The sequence below is a fragment of the Chlorocebus sabaeus genome, chromosome 26 (assembly GCF_047675955.1).
Source record: "Chlorocebus sabaeus isolate Y175 chromosome 26, mChlSab1.0.hap1, whole genome shotgun sequence".
Lineage (NCBI taxonomy): Eukaryota > Metazoa > Chordata > Mammalia > Primates > Cercopithecidae > Chlorocebus > Chlorocebus sabaeus.
The window spans coordinates 40006835-40030397 of NC_132929.1; the positions used below are offsets into that span (position 1 = coordinate 40006835).

General features: G+C 43.0%; 1 protein-coding gene across 2 annotated transcripts in view; it reads left to right on the plus strand.

The window, feature by feature from the left end:
* The window catches only part of TRIP4 (thyroid hormone receptor interactor 4), a 71111-nt gene that overhangs the window by 32449 nt on the left and 15099 nt on the right, over window positions 1-23563 (plus strand). For both annotated transcript variants that reach the window (XM_008016294.3, XM_038008837.2), the window contains exons 10-11: window positions 4702-4826; window positions 6212-6303. In XM_008016294.3, coding sequence (XP_008014485.1) covers window positions 4702-4826; window positions 6212-6303 — 217 coding nt within the window. The remainder of the gene's footprint in view (window positions 1-4701; window positions 4827-6211; window positions 6304-23563) is intronic.

Consider the following 23563-nt stretch of genomic DNA (forward strand, 5'->3'; position numbering starts at 1 on the left):
CCACCACGCCCGGCATGTTTTTTTCTTAATTCGGTTTTTAAAAAGTGTTTTTCTTGGCTTTTATTATACATGTAAATGGAAAACTGTAAAGCACAGAAAAGTAGCTAGAAAAAGAAAGATTACCTGTAGTCCGACACCAAGAAACTGCTGTTATTAGCATTTTGTAGTGTTTCTGTTTTTATTTTATTTATTTATTTATTTTTTGAGACGGAGTCTTGTTCTGTCGCCCAGGCTGGAGTGCAGTGGTCCGATATCGGTGCACTGCAACCTCCGCCTCCCAGGTTCAAGCAATTCTCCCGCCTCAGCCTCCCAAGTAGCTGGGATTACAGGTGCCTGCCACCATGCCTGGTTAATTTTTGTATTTTTAGGCCGGGCGCGGTGGCTCAAGCCTGTAATGCCAGCACTTTGGGAGGCCGAGACGGGTGGATCACGAGGTCAGGAGATCGAGACCATCCTGGCTAATATGGTGAAACCCCATCTCTACTAAAAAATACAAAAAACTAGCCGGGCGAGGTGGCGGGCGCCTGTAGTCCCAGCTACTCCGGAGGCTGAGGCAGGAGAATGGCATAAACCCGGGAGTCAGAGCTTGCAGTGAGCTGAGATCCGGCCACTGCACTCCAGCCTGGGCAACAGAGCAAGACTCTGTCTCAAAAAAAAAAAAAAAAAAAAAAAAATTTTTGTATTTTTAGTAGAGATGGGGTTTCACCATGTTGGCCAGGCTGGTCTCGAACTCCTGATACCGTGATCCGCCCACCTTGGCCTCCCAAAGTGCTGGGATTACAGGTGTAAGCCACTGTGCCTGGTTTCTTTTTTTTTTTTTTTTTTGAGACCAAGTTTCACTCTTGTTTCCCAGGCTGTAGTGCAATGGTGTGGTATCAGCTCACTGCAACTTCTACCTCCCAGGTTCAAGTCATTCTCCTGCCTCAGCCTCCTGAGTAGCTGGGATTATACGCATGCGCCACCATGCCCGGCAAATTTTGTATTTTTAGTAGAGATGAGGTTTCTCCATGTTGGTCAGGCTGGTCTCAAACTCCCAAACTCAGGTGATCTGACTGCCTCAGCCTCCCAAAGTGCTGGGATTACAGGCGTGAGCCACTGGCAGTTTCTAATTTTCTTGTGTAAATTGTTAAATGATGAGAGCATGATATATATGTTTGTGTTTTTTTCTTTCACTTATCATTACAACATATTTCTTTCCCTTCTTATTTCTTTTCTTTTTTTTAGATGGAGTCTCGCTCTGTCACCCTGGCTGGAGTGCAGTGGCACGATCTCGGCTCACTGCAAGCTTCACCTCCCAGGTTCACACCATTCTCCTGCCTCATCCTCCTGAGTAGCTGGGACTATGGGTGCCCGCCACCACACCCAGCAAATTTTTTTTTCTTTTTGTATTTTTAGTAGACACGGGGTTTCATCGTGTTAGCCAGGATGGTCTCGGATCTCCTGATCTCGTGATCTGCCCACCTCAGCCTCTCAAAGTTCTGGGATTACAGGCGTGAGCCACTGTGCCAGGCCATTTCTTACTTTTTTCAATTAGAATTTTATATGCCTAGCAATGTCCCAACTCATAACAGTAAAAATATCTTATATTTAAATAGGATTTTAGTTTTCAAAGCAGTAGCTCTGTGAAATACAGTCATGTGCTGCATAACAACTTTTCAATCAGTAATGGAACACATGTACAACAGTGGCCCCATAAGATTATAATACTGGCTGGTCATGGTGGCTCACGCCTGTAATTCCAGCATTTTGGGAGGCCGAGGCAGGCGAATCACAAGGTCATGGTGAAACCCCTTTTTTACTAAAAATATAAAAATTAGCCAGGCATAGTGGTGCATGCCTGTAATCCCAGCTGCTCGGGAGGCTGAGGCAAGAGAATTTCTTGAACCTGGGAGGTGCAGGTTGCAGCGAGCCAAGATTGCGCCATTGCACTCCAGCCTGGGCGACAGAGGAAGACTCCCTCTGAAAAAAAAATTTATAATCCCTTATTTTTTTACGGTACCTCCTTTTCTTTTCTTTTCTTTCTTTTCTTTTCTTTTTTTTTTTAGATAGGATATTGCTCTGTTGCCCAGGTTGGAATGCAGTGGCGTGATCTCAGCTTGCTGCATCCTCTACCTTCCAGGTTCAAGCATTCTCCTGCCTCATTCTCTCGAGTAGCTGGGATTACAGACATGCACCACCACACCCGGCTAATTTTTGTATTTTTAGTAGAGATGGGGTTTTGCCCTGTTGGCCAGGCTGGTCTCAAACTCCTGATCTCAAGTGATCCACCTGCCTCCACCTCCTAAAGTGTTGGGATTACAGGCATGAGCCACCGTGCTCAGCCTTTACTGTACCTTTTCTATGTCTAGATGTATTTACATATACAAATAGTTACCACTGTGTTCCAGTTGCCTACAGTATTCTGTACAGTAACATGCTGTACAAGTTTGTAACTTAAGAACAAGAGGCTGCCAGACACAGTGGCTCACACCTATAATCCCAGTACTTTGGGAGGCCAAGGTGGGTAGATTACCTGAGTTCAGGAGTTCAAGACCATCCAAGCCAACATGGCAAAACCCCATTTCTACTAAAAATACAAAAATTAGCTGGGCGTGGTGGCATGTGACTATAATTCTAGCTACTCGGGAGGCTGAGGCAGGAGAATTGCTTGAACCCAGGAGGTGGAGGCTGCAGTGAGCCTAGATAGTCTGGGTGACACAGTGAGACTCGGTCTCAAAAAAAAAAAAAAAAAAAAAAAAAGCAAGAGGCTATACCATAGCCTTGGTGTGTAGTAGGTTATACCATCTAGGTTTGTGTAAGTTCAGCCGATGAAATTGCCTAAAGACACATTTCTTAGGACCTATCCCCATTGTTAAGCAAGATATGACTATAGATTAGGCCAGTATTATTATAGTCTTTGACACATGAGGATACTGAAGCAGGCAAAGGTAAAATAGATTGCCCTGAAATATGAAGCTAGTTAATGACAGAAATGGAACTAGAGTTCTGGTTTTCAGAGTGCTCTTTCCTCTCTACTGTTCAGGCTCCAGACATTTCTCTACTTTCCTTAAAAACAAATGATAATCAGCATTTAGGCATAATAATTTCTACTTTGGTAGTTTCACTATTAGATGCCATTTCTCTATTTTGTTAAGGTGCACTACACCTTATCTCCCCTCTTGAAGGTCAGGTTTTCTTGCTTTGGCTCCTAATTGTTTCATAGTTCATGTCTGTAAATGCCATTAGAACAAGTGCATGGGAATCCGCTTCTGCTTCAGGATGATCAAACCCTTAGATGTCTGTTCTTCTCGTAGAGTTTTCTGCAATTTAGGTGTCTTGCTTTTCCAAAGTAGAAAACTAAACAACTTGCCTTCTGCTAAGGGAATCAGAGTGTTTACATTTCTCTCATCCTATTTCGATCTGTTATTCAAATTTTCTCACAGAAGCGAACAGAATGAGCAGCATCTAGTGCACAGTCACTTTATTTTAATCCCACAGAAATAAGGGAGGTGGATTTGCCACATTTGTGGGACCATTTTCACAGTAATTCTTCAGGTTATTTGGCCTAGAGGGAAAATATACATTGGTCCATTTCCAATATCGTGCACCTACTATGTGCCTGGCACTCTTCCAATTTATCTATGTTGGGAAACCAAGGATATGAAAAATTCATAACCCCATTTTCCATTATAAGAATGGGATAAGAGGGATATATTATCAAGGTACTTTATTTAATTTGATGGGAGGGGAAAGAGAAACATCTTTTTGTAACACCTTGGAAAGTAGCAATTAGCAATTAAGTTCTCCTGAATGCATTGTGCTATTCTCCTTACAGGTTCTTTCAAACTGTTTCACAAGTTGTTTAATAATCCACAAAGAAGGCCGGGCGCGGTGGCTCAAGCCTGTAATCCCAGCACTTTGGGAGGCCAAGGTAGGCAGATCATGAGGTCAAGAGATCGAGACCATCCTGACCAACATGGTGAAATCCCGTCTCTACTGAAAATAAAAAAATTAGCTGGGTGTGGTGGCGGGTGCCTATAGTCCCAGCTAGTCAGGAGGCTAAGGCAGGAGAATCACTTGAACCCGGGAGGCGGAGGTTGCAGTGAGCCCAAGTCGCGCCACTGCTCTCCAGCCCGGTGACAGAGCGAGACTCTGTCTCAAAAAAAAAAAAAAAAAGGAAATGGTTGTGGTTCTAATTGAAAGAGTAAAGATAAGCATTTTTATTTACTTAAATTATTTTAAGTAATAAATAAAAAGTTACATTCTTGGGAGTTATGTGTAGGTGAGGATTTTTCCATCAGGTTGGAGAACAAATCAACTAATCTTCTAGGGAAAGGTTAGCCTTTGACTCAAGGGCAAGGATTTCCATATCTCTGATATGACTATATGCCTTGAAAATATAGGATTTGTATTGTAGAAGCACCAAGACTGGTGAGGGCTCCAAATCTGAGTTGTAGGGATCAGGTGAAAAGCAGTCAGGAGTTGAGAGAGATGACTTGTCGCTATTCTGATGGAGGAAAAATTAGTGGACAGAGTTCATCCTCAAGCAAAAGGTATTGTCAGAGGAAAGTGTTGTTGACAAAAGATATTCCTCTTGGTAAGACATCATCTATAGACCTCTTGGTTTAACTGGATAATCTGCTATAGGATTTGTTATATATGATGGGATATTCCAGGAAACTAGAATTTAGATCCTTTCCACTAAGTTTTTATTTGTTTAAGGGTGGAGGGCAGATCCTGGTACACCCCCCACAGAGGACGACTTTGGATAGCAGCCACAGCTAAAAAACCCTCCCCTCAAGAAGTCTCAGAACTCCAGGCTACATATCGTCTTCTTCGTGGGAAAGGTAAGAGCCGTATGTTCTTCTTTCACTTTTACTTTGTGGAGAGAAGTCATTGATGTTCATCTTCTTTCACTTCCTTCTTTCTTTGGCTTTTTCTTTGTTAAACGAGACTTTTAATCTTTGTATATGTTTGTTTAGTGGTAAAATCATTGACAGCGTTCAAAGCATTAATCTGTCAGAACAGTGCAAATAAAAATATCAATTTCCAACACAAGAAATCAACTAGTTTTAATTTTTTTATCTGAGAAAGTCAACATCATCTTTACTCTAAAGTTAAAATGACTACTGTAAACTCTGAGATCCTTACATTGGGAAGAACAACCACAAATAGGAATTTTCATTGAGAGTGGCCTAAATAGACACCTACTATTGGATTTGGACACATCAAACTTGATTGACTTAAGCAACGTATTTTGGGAATCACCCCAAGAATACTAACTTTGGATCCTTAAAAAGACTTCTGACCTTTGGGCATCCTGTTTTTCCTTCCTCTTATCCAGCTCATACAGTTGTTTTGAGGGTAGAATAAAAGGACAACTACACAACCGTCTTTAAAGGTTTTTAAGAAATGAGGCCCAAAGAATCACTAGGAATAAAAAGTTCATGCTTCCTTAAAAGCACTTTTCTATTTTTTTTTGAGACAGAGTCTTGTTCTGTAATCCAGGCTGGAGGGCAGTGGTGCAATCCCTCCTCACTGCAACCTCCGCCTTCCAGGTTCAAGTGATTCTCCTGCCTCAACCTTCCAAGTAGCTGGGACCACAGGCACCCGCCACCACACCCAGCTAATTTTTTGTATTTTTAGCAGAGACAGGGTTTCACCACATTGGCCAGGCTGGTCTTGAACTCCTGACCTCAAGTGATCTGCCTGTCTTGGCCTCCCAAAGTGCTGGGGTTACAAGTGTGAGCCACTGCGCCCGGCCTGAAAGCACACTTCTATTTCGATTAATATGACTGGCTTGTTTTAAAGACATTCATTCTTAAGGTTTTAACCACATTTTGATGTTTGTTTGTTTGTTTTTCTTGTCACCTGTGACTGCGTTACTTTGCTTCCAAAACTTATCACTGCCAAACTCCAATCTGATCCAATGGTGTATAGTAAATCGATTTGTTTTAGGATGAATTTGTGGGGTCCTTGAACCCTGATGGTATGAGGGCAAAGGAACAATTTTCTAGCTTAACATGTGGATAGCGCACTAAGCGAGCCACTCACTAGATTTTTTTGCTAAAACGCAAACAGTTGTGCCAAGTAAATCTCACTGTTTAGCTTATGTCTACAAATAGATAATGGAAAAAGTTATTAATATTTGTTCAGAATTGAAAACAGATTCCTGAGTTCCAAGATCACAAAGAAGGAAATTTATTCACTCCTTTTGTTATTCCTGATCCAGATGTGGAATTTCCTAATGACTATCCGTCAGGTTGTCTTCTGGGCTGTGTGGACCTAATTGACTGCTTGTCCCAGAAGCAATTTAAGGAGCAGGTGAGTAAAGAATACTTTTTTTTTTTTTTGAAATAGAGACAGGGTTTTGCCATGTTGGCCAGGCTGGTGTTGAACTTCTGGCATCAAGTGATCCTCCTGCCTTGGCCTCTTAAAAGTGCTGGGAGTATAGGCGTGAGCCACCACACCCAGCTTGGTGCATATAAATATCTGTATAAAAAGCTATTTCCAGGCTGGGCGCCGGTGGCTCAGGCCTGTAATTCCAGCACTTTGGGAGGCCGAGGCAGGCGGATCACGAGGTCAGGAGATCAAGACCATCCTGGTAACACGGTGAAACCCCGTCCCTACTAAAAATACAAAAATTTAGCCAGGCGTGGTGGTGGGCGCCTGTAGTCCCAGCTACTCCAAAGGCTGAGGCAGGAGAATAGCTTGAACCCAGGAGGTGGAGGTTGCAGTGAGCTGAGGTCCCGCCACTGCACTCTAGCCTGGGTGACAGAGTGAGATTCCTTCTGGGGGGGAAAAAAAAGCTATTGCCACAATCCAGCTAACAAGTATATAGGGTCTTCGTCCCTTACCAAAACCTTGCTTCTTTTGAAGAAACCCTTGATTATCCCTTGAATCATTTTGATTGGGGGGTGGGAATACTAGGATCTGTTATTGCTAATTCTGGAGCTTTTGGTCCAGGCTATTGAACTCATGATAGGCAAGTGTATTTGACTCTGATTGCCAGGACTGTGTCATATTTGGGAGGAGGTATGTGTATTTATGTATGAATGTACATATGTATGCATTTATATATTTTTATTTTTATCACTGAAGATTGAACTGATAGGTCGGGCGCAGTGGCTCACACCTGCAATCCCAGCACTTTGGTAGGCCGAGGCGGGTGGATCAGTTGAGGTCAGGAGTTTGAGACCAACCTGGCCAACATGGTGAAACCCCGCTTCTAATAAAAATACAAAAATTAGCCTGGTGTGGTGGCGCATGCCTGTAATCCCAGCTACTCAGGAGACTGAGGCAAGAGAATTGCTTGAACCCAGGAGGCGGAGGTTGCAGTGAGCTGAGATTGTGCCCCTGCACTCCAGCCTGGGTGACAGAGTAAGACTCTGTCTCAAAAAAAAAAAAAAGAAAAAGAACAGGCACAGTGGCTCACGCCTGTAATCCCAGCACTTTGGGAGGCCAAGGTGGGCAGATCATGAGGTCAGATCAAGACTATCCTGGCTAACACGGTAAAACCCCATCTCTACTACAAATACAAAAAAATTTGCTGCGTGTGATGGCATGCTCTTATAGTCCCAGCTACTTGGGAGGCTGAGGCAGGAGAATCGCCTGAACCCGGAAGGCGGAGGTTGCAGTGAGCCGCGATCACGGCACTACACTCAGGCCTGGAGGACAGAGCGAGACTCTTGTCTCAAAAAAAAAAAAAAAAAAAAAAAAGATTGAACTGACATAACTAAAGTACATTTTTGAACAGCAGAGGGAGCTGAAAGACTTTAACTTAATTAGAAAATTCCTGAAATGTAGGACCTTTAAGTTTAGACTCGGGCCGGGCGCGGTGGCTCAAGCCTGTAATCCCAGCACTTTGGGAGGCCGAGACGGGCGGATCACGAGGTCAGGAGATCGAGACCATCCTGGCTAACACGGTGAAACCCCGTCTCTACTAAAAAATACAAAAAACTAGCTGGGCGAGGTGGCGGGCGCCTGTAGTCCCAGCTACTCGGGAGGCTGAGGCCGGAGAATGGCGTGAACCCGGGAGGCAGAGCTTGCAGTGAGCTGAGATCCGGCCACTGCACTCCAGCCTGGGCGACAGAGCTACACTCCGCCTCAAAAAAAAAAAAAAAAAAAAAAAAAAAAAAAAAAAAAAAAGTTTAGACTCATAACTAGCAGAAATCCAAAATAACAAAAGTCCATCCTTGAAGCACAAACAGTATGGTTTTCCTGTTCTTTGAACAGTTGCTTTAGATAATAGGGTTTCCACCAGTATGCTGAAGAAAAAGCTTCGGTTTCATTTTTCTCAGCAAATTCTCTTTCTCAGACTTACTTACCTTTCATTACTGTTATTACTGTCTACTGTTTTCCTTTACTGTTCCCAGCCATTTTACCTTCTCTATTCTTTATTCTTTTTTTTTTTTTTTTTTTTTTTTTTTTTTTTGGAAACTGGGTCTCACTCTGTCACCCAGGCTGGAGTGCCAATCTTGGCTCACTGCAACCTCTGCCTCCTGGGCTTCAGTGATCCTCCCACCTCAGGCTCCCAGTAGCTTGGACTACAGGCACACACCACCATGCCCAGCTAATTTTTGTATTTTTAGTAGAGACAAGGTTTCACCATGTTGGCCAAGCTGGTCTTGAACTCCTGGCCTCAAGTGAACCACCTGCCTAAGCTTCCCAAAGTGCTTTGATTATAGGTGTGAGCCACTGTGGCCAGCCTACTCACTGATTTTTACTAACACTTATTATCCCTCTAGATTTATGTCTTTCATTTCCTTGTGAGTTACCTCCTCGGCCTCCTCTGATTATGTGTGCGAGTACAATGCATACATTTTGGTGTGAATTTTGAGTTCCAGCCTTTTATTCTTCCCTTAGTATCTGATCCAGACCTAGGCAAAACCATAGACACCTGGAGGCTACCCACCACACTCTTGTGCCTGCACTATCCCTCTGAGCCTTTTGCCCATTTTTTTCAGTGTCTACTTTCTTCCTCCCCGCTCCCTTTTTTTCCCCCAGTCTAGAAGTAATACTATAAAAATATCTTACACTGGTGTAGGCTTTACAGTTTTAGAGATTCACAATCATTAACAGCTTAGTATAACATACTGCATTATGTTTTCTTCCTGGGATATGTATTTGCATTCTAAAAGAGAACCCAGGAGCATCTGGCAGTGTGGATGATGGTTTTTGGCAAGGGGCCTTGCTTTATTTTCTCATCTATTGATCAAGCAAACCACCACCTAATGCAAGGTCAAATGATTTCAATCTCTAGACAGCCAATCTTCTCTGTGCCACAAATTTGTATAGAGAAGGGTAGGAAACTATAATCCTGATCTATGGAATATTATGAAGGTTATAGGGATTAGAAATATAACTAAAACAAGTCTTGTTGATTTCCGAAGGATACCTCTTTTTCATGATACTTCTCCTTAAACTTATATTCTGTCTCATGTCCTGAGGTTGCTTCAAACAGCATGTAGAAGTGCAGGAATCCTCCTATATGTTTCCAGCTAGAGGTGCTGGCAACTCTCTTTATGAATGTCTCTGATATGTAACATTAAAATATAACAGAAGCCAGAAGCCACTAGGCTTCATCAGACATGGGAATCCCATACACATTTTCCCTATGGTTGGTTTTTCTGGAGCTTTTTTCCACTGTTTCTTTTTTTTTTTTTTTTTTTGAGATGGAGTCTCACTCTGTCACCCAGGCTGGAGTGCAGTGGTGCGATCTTGGCTCCCTGCAACCTCTGCCTCTCAGGATCAAGCGATTCTTTTGCCTCACCCTCCTCAGTAACTGGGATTACAGGCACGTACCAGCACACCTGGCTATTTTTTTTGGATTTTTAGTAGAGGCAGGATTTCACCATGGTGGTCAGGCTGGTCTCGAACTCCTGCCCTCAGGTGATCCACCCACACTGACCTCCCAAAGTGCTGGGATTACAGGTGTGAGCCACTGTGCCCGGCCTCTACTGTTTCTTTTCTGTGTTTAAGAGTAGCATATTAATTTATTCAGAATTGATGTTAGCCCAATTTTTGTCTTATTTGTTGAGTAAAGAGTTTATCAATTTTAAAAGTTGTAGCTTTTGGGTTGGGTGTGGTGGCTCACGCCTAGAATCCCAGCACTTTGGGAGGCCAAGGCAGGTGGATCACTTGAGGCTAGGAGTTCGAGACCAACCTGTCAACATGGCAAAACCCCGTCTCTACTAAAGAAACAAAAATTAGCTGGGTGTGGTGGCGCATACCTGTAATCCCAGCTACTAGAGAGACTGGGAAAAAAAAAAAAAAAAAAAAGCAGCTTTGGTATTTGGCTGCCTCTTAGAAAATATCAGGACCACCCTTTGTAATTTACCTGTCTCTGTTTGAGCTAGAGTTCTGTGGTGTAAGAAATGTAGTTGTCGGGCGGGGCACAGTGGCTCACGCCTGTAATACCAGCACTTTGGGAGGCTGATGCAGGTGGATCACTTGAGGTCAGGAGTTCGAGACCAGCCTGGCCAACATGGTGAAACCCTGTCTTTACTAAAAAACTACAAAAATTAGCCAGGCGTGGTGGCAGGAGCCTGTAATCACATATTCTCAGGAGGCTGAGGCAGGAGAATTGCTTAAACCTGGGAGGCGGAGGTGGCAGTGAGCCGAGATTGGGCCACTGCACTCCAGCCTTAGTGACAAGAGCAACATTCTGTCTCAAATAAATAAATAAATAAATAAAAGTTTTTTAAAAATGTAGTTGTTGCCGGGTGCGGTGGCTCAAACCTGTAATCCCAGCACTTTGGGAGGCCGAGACGGGCGGATCACGAGGTCAGGAGATCGAGACCATCCTGGCTAACACGGTGAAACCCCATCTCTACTAAAAAGTACAAAAAAACTAGCTGGGCGAGGTGGCGGGCGCCTGTAGTCCCAGCTACTCGGGAGGCTGAGGCAGGAGAATGGGGTAAACCCAGGAGGCAGAGCTTGCAATGAGCTGAGATTCGGCCACTATACCCCAGCCTGGGCGACAGAGCGAGACTCCGTCAAAAAAAAAAAAAATGTAGTTGTCTAATCTGTTATACCAGCCTCATTCTTGTTTCTGAATGAATGAGTTGACAGTTTAGGAATAATGGCTCTTGACTAGCATTTACCAAACTATTCCATGGCATAGGTGATTTCTGAGACACAAATTTGGGAAATATCTTTGGATTAAACAGATCTGTTTACTATAGAACATCTGACAGGCCATAACATGCTAGTGTGGATTATGACTCTATAAGAGGTGGATATAACATGCTTTAATGTTTAATTTATGCTCAAAACTTTGAGCATAAATTAATCCCCCACCCGCACATGCACTACCTATTTACATACTACAGAACTGGTATCATGGTATTTACAGTTTAGGAAGTGCTAGTCTAAGTATGCTTGATTTTTCTTTATTCTCATAGGTCAGCTCACTGAGAGAGAAACATCTAGGAAGTGGTTTCCTAACCTGTGACCTGTGTCTTCCTTCAGTATTTCCATATTCATTTATCACCCCGTTGAATTGCATTTTCTTTGAAAACTAATGTGGATCTAGTAATTTTTATTTCAACTGAAACTAACTTCCTGTGTGACTTGGACCACATTTTACTTTTACATGCTGTTCCTTTTTCTTTTCCCCCCAAAATTCAGTAATTTACTTCTGACCTCACATTCTTGGCCTTTCTTTGATAAGTTCAAATACACTAAACTCTCACTATTTTTGGCATGGTGTGATCATTTAGTCCTCTTAAAAAAAGAAAATTGAAAAGGTTTCATTAGTGGTTGTTTTAAAATCAAGTCACTACACTGTTAAGTGGCTTTAAAAAATATGTGCTTTCCCCTGAGCCATGAACTAGTCTTCCTTTTATCTTCTAAGACTAGTATGCCCAGCATGACTAATTTGTGCCAGAAACAATTCCACTAGACCCTCAACCCTCCGAGTAATGGCAGAGGATCCGCCTAGAGAAGGTAGAAGTGATATAGAAAAGGCTATGGGTTCAATTCAGGGTAAAAAGGTAGATGAGAGCCATGTCGTTAAAGCTTCTCCTGTGATTCCCCTGGAAGGAACCCATGCCGTTTGCCAGCATTTTATCTGCCAGCAGCAGATGTAAGCTCTCAAAAACAGCAGGGAGGATGTTGACTGCAACAATGCATCAAGGCTGTGGTTTGTAACCTCAATAGTAAGGCAGTTAAAACTTTTTTTTTTTAACAAAGACATTTTGATTGCCAAATCCATAACCATTAGCAGCTGTGGTTTGAACAGTTCTCTAGACCTAACAAGTTTTCAAAAAAAAAGTTGAGTTGGTGGCTTTTGTTTCTACGTGTCTGTGTTGTGTTTGTGCTATTTATATCCCTGCCTTCAATAGAAAATCTGATTTGTCTGAAATCTCCAAGGTCATTGATTATTGTATTTCTTCTGAACTGAATCCATTCCTTTCCTGCCAGCTTACTGACCCTTTAGTCTATTTCATCTTACAGCTTTTATAACAGCCAAGACTCTTATCTTCAAGGAATTATATGCTGAAGCAGTTATACTGCTGGGTGCCCGTTTCCAATAATTGACAGCAGTAGACTTGTAGTCTTCCAGTAGGGAAGAGAATATTACTTGTTCCTTTTTATAGAAAAAGTATCCTCAGGATCTAGGAGAATTGCTAGAAGAAAAGTAAACAATTTTTAAAAATTAAAAAAAAAAAGTATCCAAGCAACATAGACCTTCAGGAAGATTCCAAGTATCACTTCATTTGTGGAAATCATTAGCTTCTATCACCAGTGGATTGTCTGTGAGTCTGAGAGGTGAGAAGTTAGAAAATGAAGGATTTAATAGTGAGTATTCAAGCCAGGCACTGGAATTCAAAATGCAGTCCACAAATTCTCTTTTAAAATACGTGAAAATGTCCTGTCTATTGTACTGAGAAAATCTGCCAATATATAGACCTCAAAATATTCCAATAACAGCCCTCATCGTGAGGGCTGTTATCTGAGACTCAACAAGAGGAAAAATTGTTATGTTACTAAGAACTAGCTTAACCCTGGACAATTCATTAAAATCACAGCTCACTTGAGATATAGGGAATGTATTTTTGGAATTCTCTTGAAGACTGGACTGGAACTTTGACAGGGTGGGCGTGGTGGCTCACGCCTGTAATCCCAACACTTTTGGGAGGCTGAGGCTGGCGGATCACGAGGTCAGGAGATCGAGACCATCCTGGCTAACACGGTGAAACCTTGTCTCTACTAAAAATACAAAAAATTAACTGGGCGTGGTGGCACATGTCTATAATCACAGCTACTCGGGAGGCTGAGGCAGGAGAATCGCTTGAACCCAGAAGCTGGAGGTTGTAGTGAGCCGAGATCGCGCCACTGCACTCCAGCCTGGGCGATAGAGTGAGACTCCATCTCAAAAATAAATATAAATAAATAAATAAATACTTGAGTGCCTATTATAAATCAGACAGTGTTCTACACACTAAGGGAAACAAAAGGATGAATCAGCTGTGGATTCTGTCCTCAGATGTTTGAAAGACTTCTAGGTAGATATGTATATAAACCAAATATAAAATAAAAAGTGAAGCTAACTGTCTTAAGTAAAGACTGTCTCTGAGAAATATAAAGGAGGGAAAGGTTGCTTCTAGCTGGGAAGGATCCCAAAAGACTTTATTTAAAAAGATGGTTTTGAATTAGCTTTGAAGGGTAGTAATGAAACCTATCACTTTTTGATCAGTTATTATGTGCCACGTTCATTATGCTATTTTCTAATCCTTACAACAATTCCAAGCAGGGTGTCATTTCCCCTCCTTTAGGAATGAAATATCATCCCTAAAGTGTCAAAAGAGTTAAATAACTTGTGTAATTTCCCGAGGTGAGGAGTTCGAGATCAGCCTGGTCAACATAATGAACCTCATCTCTACTAAAAATACAAAGATTAGCCAGGCATGGTGATGTGCACCTGTAATCCCAGCCACTTGGGAGGCTGAGGCAGGAGAATTGCGTGAACCCAGGAGGCAGAGGTTGCGGTGAGCCAAGATCTCACCATTGCACTCCAGCCCAGGCAACAGTGCAACACTCCATCTCAAAAAAAAAGTAAATAAATAAATAAAAAATAACTTATGTAATATCAGTTAATGGTAGAGTTATGATTTTGCTGTTCAAGTGTTCCTACTGAGATGGTAGAAAAGCATATTACAAGGATGAGGAGTAATGGGAGCAAACGCACAGAGGTGAAAAGTTATGGGCCTTGATGGAGAATAATGACAAACCACTTCATTGAAAGAAAAGTGCAAGTATAGAGCAAGCTCTTCCAACCTGTGGCCCGTGGGACGCATGTGGTCCAGGACAGCTTTGAATGAGACCAAACACAAATTTGTAAATTTTCTTTTTTTTTTTTTTTTTTTGAGACGGAGTCTTGCTCTGTAGCCCGGGCTGGACTGCAGTGGCCGGATCTCAGCTCACTGCAAGCTCCGCCTCCCGGGTTTACGACATTCTCCTGCCTCAGCCTCCCGAGTAGCTGGGACTACAGGCGCCCGCCACCTCGCCCAGCTAGTTTTTTGTATTTTTAGTAGAGACGGGGTTTCACCGTGTTAGCCAGGATGGTCTCGATCTCCTGACCTCGTGATCCACCCGTCTCGGCCTCCCAAAGTGCTGGGATTACAGGCTTGAGCCACCGCGCCCGGCCCTGTAAATTTTCTTAAAACATGATGAGATTTTTTTGTATGTGATTTTTTGTTTTAAGCTTAGCAGCTGTCATTAGTGTATTTTATGTGTGGCCCAGGACAATTTTTCCAGTGTGGCCCAGGGAAGCCAAAAGATTGAACACCCCTGGTATAGAGGAACAAGCAGCAAACAAAAAATGAAATGGGCAGTCCCTCTGAACCTAATCTGTTTCTGGGACTACCCAATACAAAAAATAATTTTAAAAAATTAAAAAGGGCCAGGTACAGTGGCTGACGCCTGTAATCCCAGCACTTTGGGAGGCCGAGGCAGGCGGATCACTTGAGGTGGAGAGTTCGAGACCAGCCAGACCAACATGGAAAAACCCCATCTCTACTAAAAATATAAAATTAGCCAGGCATGGTGGCGCATGCCTGTAATCCCAGCTACTCAGGAGGCTGAGGCAGGAGAATCACTTGAACCTGGGAGGCAGAGGTTGTGGTGAGTCGAGATTGTGCCATTGCACTCCAGCCTGGGCAACAAGAGCAAAACTCCATCTCAAGGGAAAAAAAAAAAAAAAAATTAAAAGGTAGGTTTGTTCAGATGATAGATAGTTTTGAATGATAGGCATTCAAATCTATCAAATGATAGTCATGTCAGTTGTGGGATGGGAAAGAGTATTTTGAAGGGTTTTTTTGAGGCATTAACATGATCTGAGGCTTGCTTGAGGGAAAACTAATTTGGCAGAAATGTGGAAGATGAAGTGGAGAGATTCTGAAGATGGGAAGACTAGTGAGAAGACAGTTGTAGTCCAGGATAGAGATATTTGAAAAATCTGTTCTAGGATAAGGCCAATGGAATTAGGCAAGACAGGAACAATGATGCAAGAGGCTTTATGTAGGTAGAATCAATTACTTGATATGATGCCTTTATTTTGCCTTTAAGTAAACCAAGGCTTAGAGAAAGTGGTCTATTTTGATCTAGAAAGACTATGCTGTAGTCTCGCTGGAATCTGTTCAAGATTTCTTGGTTTGTCATCTAGTCTACCATGTAAACCAAGTGGCAACTTATCTTCCAATTTAAGATATTATTGGCCAGGCATGGTGGCTCATGCCTGTAATCCCAGCACTTTGGGAGGCTCGGGTGGGCACGTCTTGAGTCCAGGAGTTCAAGACCAGCCTGGGCAACATGGTGAAATCCCATCTCTACAAAAAATACAAAAATTAGCTGGGCATGGTGACGTGCACCTGTAAACCCAACTACTAAGGAGACTGAGGTAGGAGGATCCCTTGAGCCGGGGAGGCAGAGGTTGCAGTGAGCAGATTGTACCACTGCACTCCAGCCTGAGTGACAGAGTGAGACCCCATCTCAAAAAAAGAAAAAAAAAAGAAAAAAAAAGATGCCGGGTGCAGTGGCTCACTCCTGTAATCCCAGCACTTTGGGAGGCCATGGCGGGCAGATCACGAGGTCAGGAGTTCGAGACCAACCTGGTCAATATGATGAAACCCCATCTCTACTAAAACATAAAAAATAATCTGCCGGGCGTGGTGGCAGGTGCCTATAATCCCAGCTACTCAGAAGGCTGAGGCAGGAGAATCACTGGAACCCGGGAAGCAGAGCTTGCAGTGAGCAGATTGCACCACTATACTCCAGCCTGGGCGACAGAGTGAGACTCTGTCTCAAAAAAAAAAAAAAAAATTTATTATTGCTTAGAATATTATATAATCATACATTCATTAATTATTTATTAACTATCTGTCATGTGCCAGGCACTGTGTTAAATACTAAGGATCCAGAGTTTTAACAACATTATTCCATCCCCTCTAGATCTTTAAGTATATTAGATGAAACTGAGACAAGAAAACCCAACCATAATAATTATCACATGAATAGTGGAATATACGAAGGAAGGGACCTGTTAACTTTGCATGGCTGGAAGTGGGATGGGAGGGGGAATATAAAGGAAGCCTCTAAAAAAAACAAAACAAGGCTGGGCGCAGTGGCTCAAGCCTGTAATCCCAGCACTTTGGGAGGCCGAGACGGGCGGATCACGAGGTCAGGAGGTCGAGACCATCCTGGCTAACATGGTGAAACCCTGTCTCTACCAAAAAAAAAAAAAAATACAAAAAACTAGCCGGGCGAGGTGGCGGGCGCCTGTAGTCCCAGCTACTCCGGAGGCTGAGGCAGGAGAATGGCATAAACCTGGGAGGTAGAACTTGCAGTGAGCCGAGATCCGGCCACTGCACTCCAGCCTGGGCGACAGAGCAAGACTCCGTCTCAAAAAAAAAAAAAAAAAAAAAAAAAAGTCCTGCAGAAGCAATGCTTCCTGGAATACCATAATGGTAGATTGAAAAAAAAAAACGACAAGTCCTGAAGAAAGTGAAATTTATATTTTCTTCAATAAACCATTCTACATCATGTCACCATGCCCTTGTCCACTAGGACAGCTCCTGCTCATCCTTTAAAACATCTTAGGCTGAGCAGGTGGCTCACGCCTGTAATCCCAACATTTTGGGAGGCTGAGGCATGCGGATCACCTGAGGTCAGGAGTTTGAGACCAGCCTGATCAACATGATGAAACTCTGTCTCTACTAAAAATGAAAAAATTAGCCAGGTGTGGTGACATGTGCCTGTATTCCCAGCTACTCAGGAGACTGAGGCAGGAGAATTCCTTGAATCCAGGAGGCAGAGATTGCAGTGAGCTGAGATCATGCCACTGCACTCCAGCCTGGGTGACAGAGCAAGACTCCGTCGCTAAAGAAAAAAAAAATCAGCCAGGTACGGTGGCTCACGCCTGTAATCCCAGCACTTTGGGAGGCCAAGGTGGGCGGATCACGAGGTCAGGAGTTCAAGACCAGCCTGGGCAGCATGGTGAAACCCTGTCTCTATTAAGGATACAAAATTAGGCCGGGTGCGGTGGCTCACGCCTGTAATCCCAGCACTTTGGGAGGCCGAGACGGGCGGATCACGAGGTCAGGAGATTGAGACCATCCTGGCTAACACGGTGAAACCCCGTCTCTACTAAAATACAAAAAAAAATTAGCTAGGCGAGGTGGCGGGCACCTGTAGTCCCAGCTACTCGGGAGGCTGAGGCAGGAGAATGGCGTGAACCCGGGAGGCGGAGCTTGCAGTGAGCCGAGATCACGCCACTGCACTCCAGCCTGGGCGACAGAGCGAGACTCCGTCTCAAAAAAAAAAAAAAAAAAAAAAAAACACAAAAATACAAAATTAGCTAGGCATGGTGGCAGGCGCCTGTAATCCCAGCTACTCAGGAGGCTGAGGCAGAGAATTACTTGAACCTGGGAGGGGGAGGTTGCAATGAGCCGAGATCGCGCCACTGCACTCTAGCCTGGGCGACAGAGCAAGACTCCATCTAAACAACTATAAAAAATATCTCAGATGTTACTCTCTGAAGTCTTCCCTGACCCCAGCCCATTTCCTCCCTAACAGGATTAATTTCCTTCTTTGGGCTCCTACTGTGTTCATGCTTTCATTACTGCTTTTTTTTGTTTGTTTTTTAATTTATATGTTGACATGTAGTTCTTTAGGTGACCATCTATGCCTTTTTTTTTTTTTATAATAAGGAGTCGCACTCTGTTGCCTGGCCGGAGTGCAGTGCCACGATCTCGGCTACAGGTTTGTGCCACCACACCCGGCTAATTTTTATATTTTTAGTAGAGATGGGGTTGCACCATGTTGGCCAGGATGGTCTCCATCTCCTGACCTTGTGAGCTGCCTGCCTCAGCCTCCCAGAGTGCTGGGATTACAGGCATGAGTCACCAGGCCTGGCCTAGATAACCATCTATGTCTTATTCACCTTTATATCTCCAGTGTCCTAACATATAGCCTGGCATATAGTAGGTGTACAATAAGTGGTCACGACAATAAATAGAGAGGTAGACAATGGTAGATATATGAAAAATCTTGGCCGGATACGGTGGCTCACGCCTGTAATCCCAGCACTTTGGGAGGCCGAGATGGATGGATCACGAGGTTGGGAGTTCAAGAGCAGCCCAGCCAACATGGTGAAACCCTGTCTGTACTAAACATAAAAACAAAAATTAGCGGGGCATGGTGGCACATGCCTGTAATCCCAGCTACTGGGGAGGCTGAGGCTGGAGAATCTCTTGAACCCGGGAGGCAGAGGTTGCAGTGAGCTGAGATCGCACCATTGCACTCCAGCCTGGGTCACAGGGTGAGATTCCATCTCAAAAAAACAAAAAAGAAAAATCTTAAATGCCGTGTGAAAGGATTTGAACTGTGTTCTAAAGATACCCATATAAAGTTGTGTTACTTTTTGTTTTTGTTTTTTTGAGACAGTGTCTCACTCTGTCATGCAGGCTAGAGTGCAGTGGTATTATCTCGGCTCACTGCAACCTCCGCCTCCCAGGTTCAAGCAATTCTTCTCTTTCAGCCTCCTGAGTAGCTGGTATTACAGGTGCGCACCACCATGCCCAGCTAATTTTTTGTATTTTCAGTAGAGATGGGTTTCACCATATTGTCCAGTCTGGTCTTGAACTACTGACCTCAGGTGATTCGCCCACCTGGGGTTCCCTAAGTGCTGGGATTACAGGCCTGAGCCACCACACCCAGCCAAAGTCATGTTTTAGAAGGATTGTCCTGGCAGCCGTAGGAAGGATGTACTGGATGGGACAAGCCTGAAAACGGGGATGATTTAGGAAATTACCATGGTTGTCCAGGTAAGTTATGATGAAGGTCTGCAGCAATGCTGTGTCAGTTGAGTTGAAGAGAAAGGAACTGATGATTGGAATGTTTAGGAGGTAAAGTTTATAGGACTTAGTAATTTGACTGGATATGAAGGGAGAGAGAAGTCTAAGATCAACTTGTTTCTTTTTTGTTCTAAAATATATGTTATTTGATAAAGGAGTATTGTTGACATTAACAACACCAGATTGCTTGACAATGACCTTACCTTGATATGTTAAGTGAAGTCAAAGATCTCTCAGAGCACTGCCTCAGAATAGTTTTCAGTTGAGTCAGACTAGCCATTGGGAAAATAAAATCTAAAATTGGCACAGCCCTTGATTCAAGAGGAGTCTTCAGCATTCTGAGGTAATAGTCTCAGAATGGACTTTGTTGGTTGAAGACCTTACCACGTACTGTCATTCATTCATTCATTTATTTATTTTGAGTTTTGCTCTTGTTGCCTAGGCTGGAGTGCAATGGCACGATCTTGGCTCACCGCAACCTCCGCCTCCCAGGTTTAAGCGATTCTCCTGCCTTAGCCTCCCGAGTAGCTGGGATTACAGGCATGTACCACCACATCTGGCTAATTTTGTATTTTTAGTAGAGACATGGTTTCTCTATGTTGGTCAGGCTGGTCTCGAACTCCTGACCTCAGGTGATCCACCTGCCTCAGCCTCCCAAAACTGTCTTTAATTAAAAGCAGTTTTCTTCTGGTTTTCACTGCTTTAAGTTGGAGTGAAAACCTATTACATTAAAATCAAGACCCAAAATAAATGATTGTCATGAGTGGGTGATTCCCAGTTAGGCCTTGAAGAATCAGGCCAGAAAAGCTATGAGGTTAATTTTAGAGAAAATATATTTGCTTGAGTTCTTTTATGTAGAGGTTCTAGCATATGATTCCACAGGACACAGAAAACCACAGTGGAAATGTTACTGTGGATAGAATGAGACCTGGTTGTAGCTGCTTCAACCAGATTGTCTTCCACAAATGGCTATAAGATCCGTAAATTTGTGTATGTCTTATCACTTATCCCTTTCACCTGGTGCATATATGAATTGTCTCTGTAGCATTGAGCTGGAAGCCCCTGTCTTAGATATTAGGCACGTGACTTGAATTGGGTTACTGGTATATGGGAGTTCAGCTGTCCAACTTTGGGCCAACTGGTATGATCTTTATTCAACTCTAGTCAAATATAGAGTTGTCCTCTGGTCAAAGTACTATGATCAGTAGGTTACCCTGAAGTAAGAAAACATTTATCTTCTAGTAGAGTGGGGCCTGGGTGGTAGTTTTCCTGTGACACCTTGAATTGCTTTGAAGGAAAATATAAATGAGAACTGTTTATCACAGAGCACAGTTGCTTGCGGGGTATGCTTCCTTGGATCTCTTGTTCTTGCACCTCTTTATCAGACTCATTTCCTTCTCTCTTTCTGCATATTATCACCTCAGTCTTCTTGGAGTTGGTTTTCAGCTAACGAGATTTCAGACCCTGATTTCATGTTCTATCTAGTTCCTCAAAATTCAAACCAAGAAAGCCTATAGCAAATATGTGTTCTTTGTTAATGAATTCCCTATTATTGTTGCTTTAGTTATTAGTTCTTCAACTAACAACTTATAAATCTTTTTTTTTTTTTTTTTTGAGATGGAGTTTCACTCTTGTTGCCCAGGCTGGAGTGCAATGGCGTGATCTTGGCTCACTGCAACCTCCATCTCCCAGGTTCAGGCGATCTTCCTGCCTCAGCCTCCCGGGTGGCTGGGATTACAGGTGCCCACCACCACGCCCAGCTAATTTTTTGTATTTTTAGTAGAAATGGGGTTTCACCATACTGGCCAGGCTGGTTTTGAACTCCTGGCCTAAAGCAATCCACCTGTCTTGGCCTCCCAAAGTGCTAGGATTATAGGCATGAGCCACCACGCCTGGCCAACTTATAAATCTTATATCTGGAGACAGATATACCATTTACAGATCATCTGGGAATCTGTTGTGAAGAGTGACATAGTTCAGGAGTTATTGATCATTTCAGTACAAGAATGAATAAGAATGAAGGGGAGGCCTGAAGATTTGGTGAAAGTGCCCATTTGCCACTGAATCAGTGGTGGTTGACAAAAACTGCTAATGAACTTTTTCTCCTATGAAAATGGCAAAAGAAATGAGATTTTATATATATATATATATATTTTTATTTTTTAATAGAGATGAAGTCTCATCGTGTTGCCCAGGCTGGTCTTGAACTCCTGGTTCAAGCGATCTGCCTGCCTTGGCTTCCCAAAGTGCTGGGATTACAGTCCTGAGCCATTGCACCTGGCCTAAAAGAAATGATTTTTTTTAGATGACTGGTGAACAATTTCCCTCTGGATAGGAGAAGAAAATGGCTGTTTAGTGGTTAATTACCTGTTATGTTAGACAGATATGAAATTTGTGAAGCATGAAAGCAGAGTAGGCCCACCTCCCCTACTTCTCAGGCTGGAAACCTGGTGAATCAGAGTCCTCATTGGCAAGAATACCAGCAACTTCCTGGAGTCTTTCATCAAGTTTGGTTAGATGCTTGATTTTAGAACCCAAATTCCCTAATCTGTCTATTGTGCTATGTCAGTGACCCTTAATCTAGCGTTGTCTCTAAACTGGATGTGCAGTCAAAGGTGGTGGCTCACGCCTGTAATCCTAGCACTTTGGGAGGCCAAGGAAGGAGGATTCCTTGAGCCCAGGAGTTCAAGACCAGCCTGGGCAACACAGTGAGACCCCATCTCTTGAAAAAAATAAAATTAGCCAGGTCTGGTGGTGTGTGCCTGTAGTCTCCAGTAGTCAGGAGGCTGAGGTAGGGTGGCTTGAGTCCTCCAGGTCAAGGCTGTAGCGAGCTACAAACATACCACTGCACTCCAGCCTGGGTGAGAGTGAAACCTTGTCTTAAAAAAAAAAAAATTAGCACATCTGTAGTTCCAGCTACTTGGGAGGCTGAGTCAGGAGGATCACTTGAGCCCAGAAGGTCCAGGCTACAGTGAGCTGTGCTTGCACCAGTGCACTCTAGCCTGGGCAACAGAGTGAGACCCTATCTCAAAATAATAATTAATTAATAATAAATATAAAATACAAAATAAATATATATAAAAATATAAAATAAATATAATAATAAATATAAAATAAAATGTGACATCCAGAGCTTATTCACATTCTTCACTTCCCTTCTTTTATTCTTTCTCTGGGTAAGCTGCATTTTAGTTTTCTGACTTTCAGACCAAATATCTCTTACTTGTTAGGATATAATGTAAGTATATAGCAGCTTGTTAGTATGTAATGTGGTCTTTAGTGTCCAGGCCCTGGTTGTGGGGATTATGTTTTTTTTTTTTCTGGAGGTACTGAGGCTCTGCCAAGCTCACTTTGTTTTAATGCGTTTGATAATGAAAAATAATCTCTTCTTCCAATGCATAGGCTTTACTTTATTCCTTGTAGGCCACTTTGCTTTTCACCTCTGTTTCTTGTAAGTTCCCTGAAGTTCAGTGCTAGTAGCAGGAAAAGGGATATTCACCTGGAACTTAGAGATTCACCTGGGAAAGTTGATTTTTATGTTTGTCTTTATTGTGAGCCATGATGGGTCCAAGGAACCTTTGTTATTTAATTTTTCCAGTTCTTCCCACTATTTAACATTTGCTTACTCTGTTAATACACATCAGGGTGGTTTTTCTTAAACATAGAGCCATATTGACCACTTGCCAAGACACAAGTTTAAGGATAACACATTAAGAGTAATATCTACTTTTACTTAGAGTTACAGTTCTAAGAGTGTCCAATTCCCAGCATGTGTGTATTCACCATGAATAAAATAACGTTAATGCACAAGTTGGTAAAATCATTTTTTTTTTTTTTTGATATGGAGTCTCGCTCTGTCACCCAGCCTGGATGGAGTGCAGTGGCGCGTTCTCGGCTCACCGTGCCCGGCCAATTCATTGCATTTTTATTCAACAAGTATTTATTGATTGCCTGCTGTGAACCAGGCACTGTACTAGATGCTGATGAGTAAACAAAACAAAAATCCCTGTCCTCATGGAGCTTTCGTCCTAGTGAGGTGAGACCAAGTAAAAGTTTTAAATAGGTAAATTACAGTGTATCAGATGATGGTAAAATAAGGCTGGAGAGGACCAGGTGTGGTGGCTCATGCCTGTAATCCCAGCACTTTGGGAGGCTGAGCTAGGTGGATCACGAGGTCAATAGATTGAAGCCATCCTGGCTAACACAGTGAAACCCCGTCTCTACTA